The 19,940-nt window shown below is 44.8% G+C and overlaps 1 protein-coding gene across 7 annotated transcripts in view; it reads left to right on the top strand.

Annotated features, from left to right (window-relative positions):
* The window catches only part of pard3ab (par-3 family cell polarity regulator alpha, b), a 245,861-nt gene extending 228,498 nt beyond the window's left edge, over positions 1-17,363 (top strand). For all 7 annotated transcript variants that reach the window (XM_030402565.1, XM_030402564.1, XM_030402562.1 and 4 more), the window contains 3 exons: positions 909-1,032; positions 8,247-8,389; positions 13,060-17,363. In XM_030402565.1, coding sequence (XP_030258425.1) covers positions 909-1,032; positions 8,247-8,389; positions 13,060-13,450 — 658 coding nt within the window. In that variant the 3' untranslated portion in view covers positions 13,451-17,363. The remainder of the gene's footprint in view (positions 1-908; positions 1,033-8,246; positions 8,390-13,059) is intronic.
* The last annotated feature ends 2,577 nt before the right edge of the window (positions 17,364-19,940 follow it).

Here is a 19,940-nt window from a genome sequence, read left to right as displayed (position 1 = left end):
GGCCATATATATTTAACGCTCACCTTTTCTTCTCCTTTATACGTATGTCCTATATTTCTCTTAATTTATGAGCTTGGGGATTAGCAGGAACATCTCCTTTAGAGAAAGTCTGTCGATAGTCCTTGAAGTTTTGATTTCACCAAGGACACTGAACCTCTTTGCGCGGCATGATACCCGACCGAGAGTGTTTCAGCAACAGAAGTGTTTCTCCTGTCCAATTTTTGACTGTTTTTGATACGGTCTTTTATTCTGTGATTGTTGTGCTTATATGCAACATAGATCAATGGTTTCCTTTTTAAAGACATTCCAAAAAGAGTTATCAGCTTCAGGGTTCTCGTATGTAATCACTGAGCGTTTTAGACTCCATAATATCTAATACAGTTGCATTTGTTGAGCAAATAGTTGCGGATGACCAGCTACAGTGTGACTGCTCAGTGCACCATGAGAAAGTGACACTGAAGGCAACATTGTTTGATGTAAGTACCGCAGGGCTGCATCAGACAATAGCAGCGCAGGAGTTGAATGATACGAGGCCGGCAGGGATGGGGGGGGGAGGTGGGTTGTGTGTTTTGTGGTACTGCTCACCGGTTACCACTCGCCTTTGTTCATTGTTATGAATAAAACATCACATTAGTTTGATTCATATTGCTGTGGGCCCTGCTGTAAGCCCGCTCTCGGCGCTGCCCCTCACTTATCACGTACTGCGTTTCATCTGGGTTATCTGGGTTGCTTTTCTCGGCGTCAACATTTGATTAGTTCCTGGACAAAGCATGTTGGACTTTAAAGAACTTCACCCTGCGGGCCATTTCCGCCTGCGCTGATGAAACCAGGTCACTTGTTCACAATGGACTTCACACACTCATCCATCTTCCCCCCCCCCCCCCCTTTTGTCTCTCCTCTCTCCCCAGTAACCGGCTAACCCCTAGCAACCACGACCGGATACAGAGGCTGAGGCAGGAGTTCCAGCAGTCCCAAAACGTCCCGGACGACCCCGACGACCGCAGGAGGACCTACAGCTTCGAACAGCCCTGGGTGAGTGTCTGAAATCACAGGAGCCTGTATCTCAAATCCCATGTCGGCTGGAGAAGATGGCTAGACTGTAAGACTGCTCATGTCCAGATACGACCTCGACCAGACCACGACTCTGGACGTGTACCCTCGAATGCTAGCCCGGGGAGAATGCTAACAGTGTTAGCATCCGACAGTACCTGTGGCTCACCGGAGAACGGTGCTAACCATCACTAACCCCACTACTACCAGCCGTGAACAAGACTGATGATATCACCCTGTCCTCACCTTAGGATCCCCATTAATCTCAGTGGGCCTTCCTGGCTAGCCGTGCTAACGCTAACACCCCTCACCGTCGAATGTTCAAACACCTGCATGCAGGAGTTTGCACACCTCCTGACGCAACCACCACTAACCCCACCCACCTGTCACAACCCACTCTACTCATCCACCGTCCCTGTTTCTGTCTGTCAATCATCCACATGGACCCACCCACCACCTCATGGACTCGTCTTCACAATGTTTCTGTGTTCAGGGTTCTCATTTGTAAACCCTTGTTTTTAACTGTGCCTTTTTACAGACTAAAGGTGGGCTTGTGTTCATTTTAACTGGAACGTATTTAATTCAGAGCTTCACCGGCTAAGAAGAGGGATAATTAGTGCATTCTGAAGCAACAAGGGGTAATAATAAGCGAACAAAATCTGAATCCCTTCAAAGTTTTTTGAGGTGATGAAATCGCTCGTCACATTTTTAGTATTTATTTTAGTCCTTCCTGCTTTCTTGCACCGCAACTCAAGTGTACTTGGTTTTTACATGATTTTGAACAATGATTATGAACAGCCAGCTGTAGCAAATTTTAAATCTTGAAGATTAGATTTTACTACTTTTTTTTTTCCTCATTAATAGTGTCTCTATGTAATGTGTATTATATCATTGTTGAACACAGTAAAGGAATCATTTTCACCACTTTTCTTTATCTAGTTTGGGGCAACACACATTTTTTGTAGATTTCACACATTTTCTATCTTAACCTTCTCTCACACAAACATATCATGACACACAGATGTATGTTGTCACAAACTAGACGTCAGGTGTGTTGTAAATTAAGTCCTGATAATATGAATCGTCCTTGTTGGTCTTTTCCTCTACACAAGGTCTTTTTGCACACTCAGCTGTGTTTCTGTAAATATCTGTTTGAATTCTTTTTACCGCTGGTGTCTACACTACAATCTTCCACTGTAGCTTTTGCCCAGTCTTTGGTGTGCAGAGGGAGAACTTGGTCCTATGATTTATAAATTGAAATGAAATGATAAAGTGAGAGCTCACGAACCAAATCATCTGTGCTCTGGCCTTTTTTCCTTTCTAGCTGATAAATCCAATAAAAGTGTACAGTTTTGTTTTGCATCCGGCAGTATTAACCAGAGTCGGGGAGTTTTAATGGGTTCGATGGAGTGGTTGCACATTCCTGCCAGCATTGTGCGGCAAAAGCAGCAGCGTGTGGGAAAGAAGAGCGCAGGTCACCTCTTTCTTTGTCTCTAAACAACCGAGCATGCTCTCAATTAAAGAGCTCAACAATACAGCAGTATTATGTTTGTTTACAACCGCAGCACAGTCGCTGTTGTCACAGGTCTTATTTTCCCATGAAACTGCAGTATTGGGTAATGCACACTCTAAAAGTTGAGGATCCCTCGGCTGCTTTTGAACAATCTAGGTTTCTTTAACAAATGAATATGTTGGAGGAAAGATCATTTTTTTCTTGTTTGGCTGGAGGCTGTTGATAAAAGGTTATGTCAGAAAATATCCACCTGCCAATTTCTGGATAGTTTGCTTTGGTTGCCAAAGTCGTCTTCAACCATGGACGGGTATCTTTTAAACATGTTCTACACAAATGCTGAATGATACTGATAAGAAATAATACATTTGACGAAATCTTAAATAATCTTTTAAATGTTATTTTATCACTTGAAGTCACTGAAGAACAACAATTAAAGAACTCACGAAATATTCAGATTTCAATCAAAAGCTGTCTCATCAAAGATAAAGTAATTGGTGTGAATTTATTTACTCTTAAATATTTAATGCTCATGATAAATCTCTTATATTTACACCAAGTTTTATCTGCTTTGGGTTCTACCAGGACCCCTCTGTTGTCCCACGGTGGTTACAGTCTGAGGAACCCTCTAATGATGGTTTTTTTCGCCCCTTCATTTCTCAGAGTGCGGCTCACACCCAGGCCTGCTATAGTAATTGCCTGTTATTAGACTCATGCCCCGGCCATACTGGCAGGCCATATGGAAAACGGGAGAATGTGTCTTTGAAATTCAATTACCTCCCCCGTGCATATATTACATTCTGTTGCTTCATCTGAGTGATGTGCTGCGAACCTCAAGGAGCCAGTGTCCTTTTTCCTAATTCACCTGCAGCTGCCCCACTTACAGTCTCTGCCAGGACAGAACCGCGACTCAGACCGCGCTCACATTTACTGGCTGCCTTTTTACGTGGCAGAGAAACGGTTGTGCGATACAAACAAATGTCAAATAGATCAAATAAATCACGAGGAGGTTTTCAGAATAAAATGACTGTCAATTAATGATTGTATTGGACCCACTGGGAAGTCGACATCAAAACCTATCTTGTCATTATCAACAGGCACAATGTGAAGATTTGATGCTTTTATGTTTTAAATTGTTTATTTTATTACCCGTGGCAGTGCAGCAGCTGCTCTCCCTGGTCCATGATGAGAACATAATGTATGCTTTCACATACATAAATACAATTGCATCACTTACTCCCACCACAACCCTTATTAAAACATTATAGACGTTACAAAACCAACTACAACTTCAACATTAAAAGACTAAATACAGTTTATACCATCATGAATGGAACATCTTTCCTTGTTTTGTCCAACAAACTGTCCAAAAACCCAACGTGAAGACACTTCACACATCTGTTAGAGGCCTGCTGTACCAATTAGATATATATCACTGAAAAGCCATATGGAGGCATCAGGTTGTTGTGCACCTTCCATCCAGGTTTGGACCCTCAACCTCAGCTCACCTCTTCACATCACACCTCCAATTAAGTATCTGTCAAATCCATCCTACAGTTTTCACCCTCTGTCTCTGATTGGCCCAATTATCCATTTCCAACGCCGTTGAGCCGTTTAGCCACATGACTTTCGTCAATATAATATCTCTTGTCTGAGATGGGAGCACTCCTCCTCTGTTTTTTTTTTTTCCACCATAGTTGGGGGAGCAGGGGAGGATTGTGGGTAACACGGTCTAATTCCATCAGGATGACTGATGCCCGCTCTCCCGGCAGCACCGCACCAGCTTTATTGCACTCATTTATACCACTATGGGAAAAGAGGAGTTCATTGACTTGACGGTGGGGGTTTAGAAAGGGGCATAATATTGCCTCTTGTATTTTACTGTAACATTTTAATGCTGCTATTATCTGGATTCCTTTCGGGGTATTTTCCCCCTCTGCTCAGGCCGACGAGCCAACATTCCTGCTGTAGGAATATTCGACACTCCGAAAACCGCTGAGGGGATTTTTTATTTTTTTTCCATCATGTGAAAAATATTGGGACTGTAATTTACGCACGGGTAATTTTCAGCTCGGCTGTGGAATAAGAGGGGTGTCGGTGCTCGTCCCTCCCCCTCAGTCAGCTTCCAGCATGTCTCTCGCTGTCGGGCCGGGCAGCCGGGCAGTGCCAGTCAAGTCCAGAGATGATTGCCGCAGCTTCGTTTGGTTTAACGGGGAGCGTCTCTTTAGCACTCTTAATCGTTTTATGGCCTTCCCCACCGACTGATACCCACAGAGCTCCCGCCAGGCTTTCAATACATCGCACCGCCATAAAAGTAATTGAAAAAGATCAAAAGATTGGCTTTCTGTTACGACTGATCCACACACAGTTATTGAACCCACGCCGCTAATGAACATTGGATGAGTGGAAGGAGTTGTGGTACAAGTGTGGGCCAGACCTCGAGGTGTTGTGTGTGTGTGTGTGTTTGTATTCTTGTGGATCTTTCACTTTGAGGACCAATTGTAGACGTTGGCAGTGAAGAAATTTTGTTCTCACTTGCGGTTAACTTTGAGTGAAGGGTCTGGTGACATTATAATGGTTGAGGGGTGAATAATCTTCAATCTAAGTCCTTATCAAATTGTCAAACAGCATCAAAAAGACCTTTCTGGCTTCTGATTTGGGGCAATTTGGAGCATTAAACTTTCCGAAACTGGCAACCAGTCAGTCGCCCCACTTTACCCAGCAGGTAGGCAGGATCCAGGCCACACTTGTACCGCGACTTCTCCTCCAATCTCACAACTACTTCTGTAAAAACCAAGTGCAACATCAATAGTGCATCGTGAGAGGCTTTAAAAGTGGGTTTTTACCCCATTTTCTGAAATATGGGTCATTCTCAGCCACCTCTCCCAGTTCAGGTTCATGTCATGGTTTTTCTAAAAAATTGAAAAACTGCGGTTAAATTCATGGGACGCTGCAAAACCCTTTAAAAGCGGCACTCTAAAAACGTTATTAGCAATGAACTTTGAACGCTCTCGCAGCCAAATGTAATACTTTGTGTGATAGTTTTACCAGTTGGCTGACATTTTCACATTTTCTACATGATTTCTTTGGGAGAAAATCAATGACATGACCTGGGAGCTGACGTGGAATAATAACTTTATTTAAAAAGAACCTTGAAACAACAACATTAAACATACAACAAAGGTGAATAATAATAAGAATCCAGAACTTAAACTGACAAAAACAGGTTTTTTGCTGTATCGTATCATAATGAAGGAAATATTGATCGTGCAGTGTGAAGGCTACAGAACAATGACGCCATTGGTTCCTTAAACCTCGCTGTCACTATGCAGCGAAGTCTCCTGATAGAGATGTAGGCTGGATGTGTGAATAAACTCGGGCTGTTATCGTGCGGTGTTGGACGCTGGTTCTCTGAGGAAAGTAGAAACGATCCAGTTGTGGCGCCAACAGCAACACCGCTTGGAAATTCTAGACGGGGGGAAGTTGTCTGTTTCCACTTTAGGACATAAACAAAATGAATAATAAATATAAATAATAGAAGTGAGCGAGAACATTTAGAGCTCCGGTCAGCTTTAGTGAACAAGTATTAATACCCTTGCTGAGTGTGTACGCAGGTTTGTACATTCTTGAAATGATGATTATAATAAAATGCTTTGCCGCCATGAAGTCATTACAAGCTGCCAGTCACAAATGTGCATATCACTCATCATCACTGTGCCTATATGACATGTCCACGTACCTGCTGTGCCTAATGAGCAGCACGGGAGGTGTTTATCTGTGGCTGTTTGGGCGGAGGGGGGGGGTAACTGTCACCATGTCAACAGGTCGAGTGTCGTCTCCTTCATTAACACGCACTAACATCCATCTCATCTCATCACTGCACCCCTGCTCTGAGACTCCAGCATGGCCCCTCCCTCACTCCCTCACTCCCCCCTCTCCTCCTCCTCCTCCTTCTGTCTGTCTGTGTCTCACCTTCATTTTGACCTGAGAAGAGACGAGCTCAGGGTGTGTCCGCCCCACTAACGGCTGGTAAGTGTCTGTCTGTGGTTTTGGACCTCGGGGGGGGTGGAGGGTGGAGGGTGGAGGGGATGGGGGGGGAGATTTTTACGAGGTATCCTGTGTCGGCGTCTGCTGCTAGTTTTATTAGCTACTGTTTGGAAACCCTGATTCCAGTTGTGGTGATTTGTACGCTTTGAATTTGAACTGAGGGGATCATGTGTTCCTTGATTCTTGTATATCAATCAGTAAAGATCATTTCTTGGCCATTTTTTTCCACTGCTTGGGTAAAATTACGACCCTTTTGTTATTGACACATGCCCTAAAATCTGTGGTACAAGTTTCTTAAAGATGTTTTATTCACACAGGACACGATTTGCTGGTTTTAATGAATGAATTCCTCTTAAGTTTTAATACCTGAGCCTGTCACAAGAGAAACATCTGAATGTGTCATTGCTTTTTGGCCAAGATATTGTACTTGTAAACATCAGTTTCCCCCCCCAAACAGCAGACAAATGTGAAATATGTGTAAATATTTAAATGCACAGATGCCCAGAAGATTAAATTCAAGCAAAAATACAAGATAAAAATCACCACGACTGGAGTGGATTAGAGAAAAAATGGTATAAATGAGAAAATAGTTGTATTTACCACTTAGACACTCACTCAGTGTTTGATGTAATGTGGCCCTCGATCGTAAATAGAGATTATTAATGTTATGGTGAAGTGCAGCAGATAGTATATACTGGATGTTTATGCCGTCTAATTACATGAAATAGACCGATCTGTTTAATCCACACAAAAACCACTGATTTGAAGTTGAAGCGTTGGCGCCTCCAGCATTTTTTCCATTCATACATCAATCTTACATTAGCACCGCAGGCAGTTCAACATCCATGAATGTTTTACTGAACACAGAAAAGTCATCAGTGTTAATTTCTCTCTGGGACTGTAAAACTTCATACGAGGGAACACGCAGCTCTCTGACCAAAAAATGGACGATGGGCTGTGTCTCCACAACGTGTCCTGCATCGTGGCTTCAGACTGTTTTGTTCCTCTCAGAGCTGAGACGATGCAGTGTTTAAACGTCTGTCTCGATCCCAGTAAATGGAAGTAGAATTTGGGTTTGGTCAGAATTTGATCAGACAGTTAAATTTTGACTTTTCTTTAGGCAGAGAGTCGTTCCAGTGAAAACCAATCGGATTCAGATGGTCCAGATCAGTGGGAAAACTCACCTGATATTCTCTGATCCACTCAGAGCTGCAACAAATAGTCAATGAATTGATCCGTCTATCAAAAAGAGAATCATTCCCCAACTATTCTGATCATCCACAAATCATTTCAGTCATATTCTCAGCAAAAAAGTTTAACCTTGTTTGGTTTTTGCTCTCTAAATGTAGAGATCGGCTACTTTTCTATCATTTATGTCTCTGTGGGAAATGTAAACGCGTTAAGATAACGAGACATCATCTCATTACTTCATCAAACGATTGTCCTGCACTGACGATTAAAATAGTATTGAATCCTCTACATAATATTTGTCCACCAGTTAAACACCCCCACTGATTTTTATTGGACATCATTTCAATTAAGTGGTGATTAGCGTTAAGTAACAACAGAGAGGTGGACTGACGATGAATCACGACGGGGACGTCGGAGTTAACCGAGCTGCCATCTTTGCTGTTTTCAGTCAAACACCAGCAGCAACGGTCCGGGCGGGTACAGCCAGCCGGGTCGCCACTCGGTGTCGGTCGAGGTTCAGATGCAAAGGCAGAGGCAGGAGGAGAGGGACTCGTTCGCCCAGGCACAGCGACAGTACAGCTCCCTGCCACGGTAAGACTGAAGTGTGTGTGTGTGTGACGGGCTTGATATGATGCGTCTGATGTTTATTTCTGTCTGTCTAACAATCAATATGTGCAGAGACGTGATGTGTGTGTGTGTTTGTCGGGTATTGTGTGTGTGTGTGTGTGGTAGCACATATTGAATCTTCTCATGTTCTCTGCCGTCCAGAAGGCTGCGACTGTGTTTGTGTCTGTTTTAGATCTGTAATTTAATGTAACGTTGCCCTAATGTGTCTCGAGAAGTGTGTGTGTGTGTGTCTGTGTCTGTGTGTGTTCGGCGTACGTGTGTGAGTTCAGACTGTGTGTGAGTTTGCGCTCGTCTGTCTGATTATGTCAGATTCATTGTGAGAGCCTTGTGACAGTAATGATTGCAGATTATATATATGTAACATCAGCGTAAGGAAAGGGTCAGTTTGAGACCACACGCTACATGTATGCACATACACACACACACACACACACACACACTAAGCCTCAGAATGGACGGATCATGTTACGCTCTCACACAGATCTGACATGATTGCTTTCCTCTCCCTTAATGTAATTCCCTTTGATCTGCATGATATGACTGCCTGTTGTTCCAGGAAGTGATAGAAGGGTGTGTGTGTGTGTGTGTGTGTGTGTGAGAGAGAGAGTGTGTGTGTCTCAGCATGTACAGAAAGTGACTTATTGGAGACATTTGGGGACATTTGTCTTAATTTGCGAAGTCAATATTTGTAATTTGCGGTAAAGATAAGTTGGTAAAAGCTGAACTTTCACGTCATGTGTAACGGTTGGATTCAAGTCAACAGATGCACAGAACTGCCCTTTATTGAACCATTTAATGTGTTCATAAAATAAAAAGAAACTCGGCATTTCGACCAGAATTCCTGTATTTCAATCAAAATCTGATTACTTTATTAAGTTAACATAAAATCAGATCCCAGGAAAAAAAGAGACTTCTGTGTGAGCTTTTAAAAAGACGCCTGTCTTCTACTTTTTATCTGATTTACGGGCCGAGATTCTCTCAAAAATACCATTTTGTTGTGATCTGCAAAACAAGATAAATCACCAATTACATTGACAGCGGGAAGAGTCACTGTGACCGCTCGCCGTGTCTGTTGGTGTCATCAAACATGGTCGCCATTCACAGCGGCGCTCGTCTGGAATGCTGCAGCATGTTTTATAGGAACGGCCATTGTTAGACGCTCAAAAGCAGCTGTCCTGCTGTGATTTTTTGGATTTACTATTAATAAATAGAACATAATAGTAAATATTAGTTGGAAGCATATGATGCATACAGTTACAGTGTTTGCATCTCTGTGCTGAAGCTGATTACTGTCAGGTCAGGTGTTCTACTTCCACCTCAAAACCACTGATTTCCCTTAAAGGGCTCTCTAGTCTACACATCAAACTATATCCAGTATTTGTTGGCCTTTAATTCTACATTGTAAGAGTATAACTTTTCCGAACATCATGATTGTGTGTCTGAAACAAACCACAATGGTTGGGAGCATTGTTTGAAAAAATAATCTTCCTCGGCTCAGGAAGATGATCAGTGTGCCGTCAATATGCGTTTACCTTCCAACCACGCTGCTGCGGTGCTGCAGGCGTCCATTGTTTTCCATTAATTTCCATATTATCTGAGAATGTATTTGCAGACATTTGAAACCTAATTGGATTCCATCACAGCCAGCGTCAGGTTCACCACGATAATTGGCATTTACATTATAACAAGGTTCAAATCAATCTGCATTAAACTTTACTGCCATGCAGCAAAAGAAAAGCCACGAAAGAGAGTAATTACATTCCAGTCTAACGTTTACATGTAAAACTGTAATGCCTGCATTCAGAATTGTCAGATGTAGAGAATATTAACACTGTAATTCCTCAGACAGTCCAGGAGGGAATGTTACTCGGTGTAAATATCATGTTTCTCTACGCAGGCTGTAATTACTCCCTGAATCTCTCAAACATCCTGCGAGGTCAAAACCAACGCAAACCCGTCCTGGTGCACATCATCAGCCTGCACTTACCATACATACACAACATTAAATACATTATCTTCTATTACTTCACCATCGCCCCCCCTAATCCACTGTTATCGACATAAATCCCTTCCTTGATAAATATTGCAGGCAGCTTTGCTGAAAGATTAATGAACTAGCGTCTCGCTCCGGCGGTCAGATGCAACATCCTGTGGCCACGTCGCTGCACTTTTTTCCACTAATTCCATTAGGAAGCTGCTCTGTTTGGATAAGCCCTGCTGTCGAATCTTGAGAACACTAACTATTGTTTGACCAAGAGCATACCATCGTGTGAAGTCAGGGGCTGAGACGGGAGTAAATTTGGCGTTTTTAAGAGATCACAGCCTTGATGGGATTCATATGGGCCCGTGTCGTTCACGGCGGGCAGAAATCTTCACGAGAGCATGACTGGATTGAGAATTGGAGGCGTGATTAATGGCGGCAGCATTCCTTTAAAAACAGCTTTTCATTTTAGATAAAGGTCAGTTCCCTTCTGGGCGAGACCCTTTCCCTAAACAAGGAGCTGCGAGTGAAAATAAACCGCTGCCATTTGAAACGCTGACGGTTGATGAAGGGCCCTCATATTCGTCACCAGCGAGCGCCATTGATCTCGGAGCCAAAGTAATGCCATTGTGGGGAGTCCAGAGTTTGGCTGCGACAGCTGCAGCAGGCGTTCGGTCTCACAAGAGTGTGTCTGCATGCAGACGTGTGTGTGTCACGGCCACATGCCTAAACGCTCTGCACTACAGCACATCACATCGTCCCCCCCCACCTTTTTCCTCTCAATCTCACTCTGTCACCTTTCCCCCCTTTTCTCTTTTTTTTATCATCTGTCATGCTTCACTGTGTGGCTGCACAGAATACAGATGAGCGTACATCTTTCTGTGTTTACCACACATGTACATGCTCCCTCTTGGCAGGGCATCAGACGGTGCGAGCGATCTGGTTTGCATTTCTCAGCGGGGAGGCAGGACCGGCTTTGGCCTCTTTGTCAACATACGAAATGAAATCAGATGCCTGGGACGCCCGTCTCTGAAAATTGGAATCACTCAACCGTGCGCGAGAATAAACCTGGGCTATATTCCCCCCTATCTCACCGATCGAGGAGCGTATCCATTCCCAATTGCATTCAATCTCTCTTGAATAAAAACAAAGGTCTTTTCTATTCTCATTAAGGATTTTTTTTTCTTCTCCCCTTCCTGCTCAAATCCAAACACAGGAATAATACGATTTCTTCACAGCTGGCTGATAAACCTGCTAATTATGCATGGCTCCGAGTCAAAAGCCCATTGATGTATTTGTGTGTCTTCTTCTTCTTCTTCTTCTCCTCTCTCTGCTCTGGTTTTGCCTTGCCATCCAGATAAACGGGTGGAGCTGTAGGGCTTGGGACATTCATGCATATCGTATGGGCTCACACACACATAGACAGCTGCCACAAAGAGGCCAGCCAAGCAGAAATGAGGGCTGATGTCACACATCTGGATCGAGGCGACGCAACATCCCCAGAAGCACGACACCGTGCCTTTAAGACGCTTGTGTCAGGTGTCAAATACCAGCCTGGGCAAATCCATTGTGGACAAGATGGTGGCCTCATTGTGTTACCGTCTGTCAGATCCAATGGTTGTTTCTGTCCGTCCTGAAACGGGCCTAATGGGCTGGAAGAGGGTTTTGACATGGTTAGGTATCCCTGTATGTTGTTATGGTGGGCTGGTGCTTGCCCGGAGGCCGTATCTGAGGCTGTAATGGAGCCTCATTTTCATTGAATGTGAAGCCTTGGCTACCATGAAGCTGACAATATAATATTTCTGCAGCCAGCATCCAAACACTCGCCAGAGGTTGCTGGTGATAGATTTCCCAACAGACCAGGCGACCGTGTGTGGCTTAGGGGCCGTCCACACGGGCGAAAACAATCTTTTTTCCTCCGTCTTCCTCGTCCTCGTTTTAAGAATATCTGCGTCCACACGGATCCACTGAAAACGACCGAAAACGCTGTAGTTCGTATTCCAGGCCTCTAGGTGGCGCTTGACATTCACCAAAAACGGAGAAGAAGACACGGAGCATGCGCTTTAAAGCTTGCGCGCTGTAAACAAACAGACAGTAGACGGAGAAACCGAACACAACAACAAGAAGATGAAAATGGCGAGTGCAAGGAAACCAGAATCGCTTGTGTGGACCGGTGATGAGGTCGAACTGCTGCTGCGACTCGCACTCGACTACAAGGCGAGCAAGTTGCAAGAAAGGCTCAATATCTTCTGCGGCACGAACAGGAGCATGTAGTCCGCCATCGTTGTTGTTGTTGTTTTGGAAAGTATGCGGATTTGCCGTCCACATGAGAACGGGAGGGCCGCGTTTTCGGATTTCTCCACCCTGAGATCCGTTTTCCAAAAAAGTGGGTTTTCAGGATCCGTATGGACGGTCGGCCAAAACGATGCAATACATGTGCGTTTTCACAAAAGAGCGTTGTGGTCTGGCCGGGGCCTTAGAGACACACCGAACCGAACCTCAAAGAACCAGCTAGAAGCAAGTAAATCTTATGTTACGTCACCTGTGTCGCGGTCACACAATCACTCTATAGAACACTAACATAGATGTATAGATATGTATCCTGTGAAAAGTCAAAGCTCACATTCTGCTCTCGTGTTTCTTATTCTTCCAGGCAGCCCAGGAAGAACCCCAGCTCCATCTCCCAGGACTCGTGGGACAAGGCGTACCCACCTGGCGAGGGCTTCCAGACAGCCAAGGACAACCCCAGGTACTCCAGCTACCAGGGCTCCAGGAACGGTTACCCAGGCGGTGGCGGGGTCAACGCTAGAGTCCTCCTGGAGGCCCAGGAGCTCCTGAGGCAGGAGCAGAGGCGCCGAGAGCAGGAAGCCAAAGGGAAGTTGATGCAGGAGAGCTCCAGCAGCTACGAGGGGTACTCCACAGCGCACCTGAAGGACCCAGCGTCCCCCAAGGGTCCGTACCGCCACGATGTGCCACCTTCGCCTTCGCAGTTAGCGAGGCTCAACAGATTGGGGTCAGAGAAAGGAAGACTTTTTTATTCTTGAGGAGTATCGTTGGACTGATGGATGAAGAACTGAACAGAGAACTTGCGGATCAGGAGCTAAAGGGGATTACCTTCAAGAAACGGCAAACGTGGACGCTACAAATCACGACAAAAGGGACAACCTAGAGGTCTTATAGCCTAGCGATGATCTTAGAGGTAAACAGTTGTGAAGTATACTCGGTATGTGGGTGTTTGTGTTCAATCCCTCGCTGTGCTGATGACCTATACCAGTAGTCAGTCCCTCCTACAGACATGTGACGCTCAGTGCCTTCTCCGCATTCACAAACACGATGCTTGTTCACAGGCGTCCAGGACTCTGATTCATCGAGATCTGGCACCGTCATGTACTGACAATCAAATGGGCAGACAGGCGAGCGAGTGGGCGTTCTTACGAGCCCACGGGGAGGCGTAAGATTCTGTGTGGGCTCTTGCGTGTGGGCATGTGACGAGGTACACGTTTCACGACCGAGTTTGTCCGTCTCGGCTTTTTACAAAGTGTCCCAAGGACGACCCTTGTCACAAGGGCACGCGCCACCCCCCCCCTCACGGCGATAACATCCGACCCCTGCCGATGCTGCCGGCGTTTTCTCTGCGTTCAGTTTTCTCTACTTCAAGTGTTTTCTCTCACCGATCGAGCTCTCACACTTGAGCACTCCCCGGGGAGCAGAGAAAACAAGGCAAAGTGTATGAAAGAAGCAGGGCACAGTGTGTGTGTTATTAATAAAAAAAAAAAAAAAAAAAAAAAGGCCCCCTCATAAATGATTCATATCGTGCGTTATCTCCATGGAGGAGACCCAGGCAGAGAGGGTAGACAGCTCTGATCCTCTGCCTGGCCCCCCTACACCGCTCTGGGCTTGTTTCCCTGGCCCGCCTGCCTGTCTGTCTGGAGCTCTGGCTTCCATCCTCCTCTCGCTCTCGTCGCCTCTCTGTTCATTACTTTCCTTTCTTCTACCTCAACACCCCCACCTTTACGCTCCTCTACACTCTGCTCATCTCCCACCTTCCTCTCATCTCACCCCTCCCCTCCCTTCCCCCCCTCACTCTTCCTCCTGCTACCCACTACCACCACCCTCCTCCTCCTCCTCATCGTCTCCCGAGTCAGGCTCTGCACTGAATTTTTCATCACAAGCCACCTGCTGCCTGCCAGAGCCAAAGAACGCTGCCACCAGAGGCACCGACAGAGGGCCCGGCTTCTGACATAAAAGGAGGAATAAAAGCAAATAAAAGAGCCAGAATAAAGATGGGTAGAGAGACAATAAGCCTCCCAGTGTGAGATTAACCGGAGCTTTTCTCCCATTTTATAACAAAAAGCGAAATTGTCCTCAAGAGGTAATTGCTTTCAATGGGCTGTAATTGCTTTCTGTATTTTTTTTTTTACCTTTTTAAGCTGTCACTCCTCTCCAGGATTTTTTTTTTTTTAGAAATGATTCTTAGAACCGCTTTCTTCCAAAGACACGGTTTATATGAAAGTATGACCAGCAAAGGCCCGGTCACACTTGGAAGTGATGCATTAAAAAAAAAAAATTGGGGTACTCGATCACGAGAAGTTAGCCAGCCAGAACAACGCTAGTGCTAGTCGGTCTGCGCTCCCTAGCTTGCTGTCAGTTAGCAGACTTGTTACCTTATTGGCTTACAGGTCAACAATTCTGCAAAGTTTATTCAAAAACACATCTTTGTCCATCTGCTGCGGCTTCTTTTGTGGAGCAGATTAAATCCCAGCAGAGGAGGCCGGCGCTCGACTGTGTAGCCGCGATAGCTTTCTGCATTTTTGACTTTCTGTTTCCTCGAAGGACGGCGTCGTCGAGCCAGATTGCTTTTGGTCAACAGCGGGAATTTGAGTTCCAACAGATGAGTTCGATGGAAAAAAGTTGCCCTGGCAAGCAAATCCACTGTTCGATTCCATTCAACTCAACTTAATTTCCTTACTTATCAGTGTGACTGGGCCTTGAGCAGCACATGTCTTTGGAAATAGTTGTTCCTGATGAGGCTTCTATTAAATCTACTTTTCGCTGCTGTGGAGGACCTTTGTTGTATTGGAATGGAGACAGTTCTCGACAAATAAACACAAAAACTAGAAATGTGTGTTTCTGCAAACTACGGATACGTTGAACTTTTCCTTGTGCTGCAATTAAGTGTTCACTTTTCAGTTTAGTTTTGTGACACTGCTGTGCTTACGGTCAGATTAGCACAAAAACTATTAAGTCAGGGTTGGAAAAAGATCCTGTTCAGGCTCAAAAAACCTGGTTTTGTCGCCACAAACAAGGCTGGAATTTGTCGAGTGGTGTCACAATTACAAATGTTGAGACGCTTTTGAAACATGAACTATATTACAGAAATGTGGATATGGTTTGTGTGACACGAACAAACGTGAATGTATTCGTGGTTTGCAGAAACGTTACCAGCCAGCATGTTACTCTGGCGACACCACTGTCATTTGGATGACCCGGCCCTTTAACCAGGTGACGCTCTGATTGTAACTCGTAGCACCAGTGGCTTGTTCCATCATGACTTCGAGAGCATCTCCATTCCAATCAAACTCTACAGCTGCTGATTAGCACATTTCTTTCTCCCGGAGAGGAGGAAGTAATCAGTGAAACCAGCTGCTGGAGTTGTAGGTCTGAGCGAAGACCTTGGGCGTTGATGACACGCGCTTAAATCACTGCCGCGGCCCACCAGCCCACGACTGTAATTACTGCAGTAGGTGGCGACCGATCCTCTTAGTCTGCACCTACCCTTCTTTGACATCGCTAATGTTTGTGACGTGATTGTTTCTGCCTGCAAATGAACAAATGAGATCGAGCCGAGGTCGGAAAGGGAAAATACAGGGAAAAAATAAATGAAAATAAAAAGTAGCCGTCATCATCATCACGCTGTGGGAACCCAGCAGCCGGTACGTAATTGCCCTTCACTCCTACACATTCTCCGTATTGCAGAGAGAAGCTGCATGACATACATTATCTCCTGCTGGTTAATGAAGACCCTCGCTGGGAGAGACGCAGGCTTTAGGTAAGGGTAATAAATGATCAACGGAAGAGCAAGAAGATGAAGGAAAAAAAGGACTTTGCAATGGCATTAATCCAGAGTGCAAACCTGAGGGAAGTTCACAATCCTGCTCCTGTTTTTAAGCTAAACTGAAACGTTCCCTCTACATAACCTGGGTGCAACAACACGAACACGCCGTGGTCTCCTGCAGGTGTGTTGTGAAGTCCACACTACAATGGGAAGGATGAAAACTGTTACCAAAAAAAAAAAAAGATTAAAGCTCTCCACTCTGAATGGTTTTTAGTAAAAAAAAGTGCTCGGCCGTAGCGGCCAGCGCTTCCTGCTGTGAACACAAAGTGCGGCTAGCACATTTTAGAAGGATGTATCTGACCTGCGGCTCTAAACGTCGTGGATTAGTTGACGGGGTCTGAGATCAATAAGTGCCTGAGATAACACCCCAATATTTTACACAGATAGGGACACGATGCGATTTGTTTGTCGGTGACACTACAGCACACACACCAAGACTGCAGTGTGTTTTTAAACGTTTTTAATGTCATCGTATTAAAATGTGTCATCTTCGGGGTACTCCCACCTGAACCATTTTGTTTTTTTTGTTTTTTGTTTTTTTTTAATTTACGAGAGCCAACACTTAACGAGCGGTTATCAGTGTATTCGTACCCGTCTGACATTGCCTTCAGCCATGCTGTACCATGATGTGTTTTTAAAGTATCGAAAAAGAAAAATGGAAGCTGATGGAGGATGATGTGCAATTGTTTTTGTTCTTGTTGTTTTTTGTTTTGTTGTTTTTTTTGTTTTTGTTTTTCCAGAAAACTTTTACATGATATATTAAGAAATGTATGCAGCCACTTTTCCTGTACATATCAAATTTAGAATAAAACGGACGGCTGTTCCATCCTGTTTACAACCTCGCCTGCCTTTCTCTTGCTCTCTTTCTCTTGCACTAAGCAGGAGGGACTCATTCTGCCGTCAAATGTCAAATCTGTCAGGTCCGATTGCTGATGTCTTCCTCTGAGGCAGACGGAAAACGTTGACGTATACAAAAGAGATAACGTACATCATTAATTCCCCTGGGGAGGCGGTGCAGCAGCTGACTCACAAACGTAACTAAAACCAACATTTGGCTTCTCCGCAACAACTGTTTCTCCCCGTGTAACCGATCTGTTGAACGCACTGAGGTAATCTCCCGCAACGCTCTTGTGTTTCCTGTTATTAAGTCCAACCTCGTTCCCATTGTCCCTCACGGGGGACCTGTTGAGCGGCTCCCTGCTACTGTTTTTGTTCTGAAGGTCAAAGGTTGAGGTCCTAACAAAATACAACTAATGCTACTTAAGCCGACCGGCCGCATGTGACGGGAGGAACGGAGATACGACAACAGAGGAAGAAGAGGGTGGAAGCCGAGAAATCCCTTCGCCTCATCCTGTGCTTTTATCCTTCACGGCAGTCTGTTCTTACTATTGACTCCATGGTGTGTGTGTGTGTGTGTGTGTGTGTGGATGAGATTCAGTTGGGCATGCAGAAAAAATTCTGTCACTGTGGTCAGATTTTTGAACGATGGACGGTCAATAACCTTCAGAGCATTTCCTTTAAGGTGCACTGAGGAAATCCACATTGACTCAGACTCACACACACACACACACACACACACCACAGGCGTTTGCATTAGCAAGGACATTTGGCACTCACAAGCGAGGATTTACAGGAACACAGGATGCCGTCTCAGCTGTCTCGGTCCTCTCCACGCTGGTGTTCATACGCAGCTGAAATATGGAACGTGCACAGCGCTTATCGGGTTTAGTTCTGTTCAGGTGAGGCCCGTCAGAACTATGCGAATGTGTGGAACGAACGGGCGCATGGAGCCCCGACAGAGTGTAGCGAGTTTATTCAAACAACACCGAGGATATCGCTGCTCCCAGAACGGGAGTAGTCACTAAAAATATGTAGTTGGGTTTAGGCACAAAACACAGTCTGAAAATCCGTCCCCGTCCTCCTCACGCAGACTTTGTTGCTCTTAACTGTGCCTGATTTCCTCCTTTGCAGCCATAACAAAATAACCACGGCCACTGCAGCCCAACAAGAACCGTAAATATGTCTTAATAAGCTGCTGTCACAGCCGAACTATATGGTTGTTTTTCTGACGAGGGCTGAGCAGGGATATATCAAATAATCGACTTCGGATTTAGCCACACAGTTTTTTTCAGAACAGACTTTGTTGATCTTTGTTGACTTTTAACACCATTATCGCGTGTTTTCTCCACGTGTTGGTTTCGGATCAGATACCTGCAGAACCTAACCTGACACGGCGACCACCGTAAACATAACACCTGCTCAGCACCGACACTGTGCAGCCTCGCGGAGCTGTTCGCATGACTGTTATTCTTGTTGCACTGACGGATCATTTCAGTGGAACTAATTTGAATTTAAACTCACTGTCCTCTGCTACAACAATAATGCTCTGTTTGAGGTTATACGAGGCGAACAAGATTTATTGCATCGTTCCCGTTGCGCGTTCTTAATGACCAGATTTTGTTTTCTCGCTGGGCGCGATGATCCATGAATGAATCAGTACGTACAATGTGTTCAGGCCGTCGTCCAGATTCTGCACGCGGAACTTCCTTCGACTACGGGAGTTGTTTTTCTTGGCTCCCTCTGAGTTGCACAGTCTTTACCGTCTGTGATTAAGTGTTCCACTGGAGTACTTTAGGTTCTATTACCTGACTGAAAGACTCGCGGATAATCTCTTTGTTGGAAGGAAAACTATGATCTCCTTCCAACTGCAGGTGATACCCGCCGCCGTAACCTTCGCCTGGTTCAGCTCTCTGCCAAAAGCTGCACAATGAGATCCGACAAACATCCGTGAAAAGATGAGAGTGGCATCTCTCCAGCGCAAGAATTAAGCTCGATTAAGTCACATCTTCGATGGCGGTAAACATCAGGCCGGTGTGTGTTTTTTTTTTTTTGGCATTGTAGCTTCCAGCGTGGCGTCATCCTCGCGACACTTGGCCAGGTTCTTATAATGCCTGTGAAACATGATAACCAGTCTGCAGCAGCGTGGGGGGCTGCTGAGCTTTTACAAATCATCAACACAAATAAATATAAGCTGGAATATATCTTTTAATAAGCTTAGATGTATGGAGTCCAAAAAGGGACGGAATTAGATTGAGTCAATTAATACATTTATGAATTAAAACGCATGAATCCGAAGCTAAATTTGCATTTAAATGGTGCTTTGATAATTAAAAGTTGCGGGTTAATAAATTCAATCTGTCTTTCTGACCTGAAGTTGGAAAATTTAATTTGCAAAAGCAGTTTAAAATTCTTCTAAATTGACTTTTTTCATTTATTGTTGTTTTCGCATCAAATCTGATCCCACAGTTAATGTAATTTTCTGCTTTTAATAGTTTCTATTTCCTTTTTATTTAAAGACATTTCACCTACATTTAATTAATTCCAACCTGAAGAGCAGCAGCAGCAGCAGCAGCAGCAGA

The sequence above is a fragment of the Sparus aurata genome, chromosome 21 (genome assembly GCF_900880675.1).
Source record: "Sparus aurata chromosome 21, fSpaAur1.1, whole genome shotgun sequence".
NCBI lineage: Eukaryota > Metazoa > Chordata > Actinopteri > Spariformes > Sparidae > Sparus > Sparus aurata.
This window is presented reverse-complemented; position numbering and strand designations above follow the sequence as displayed.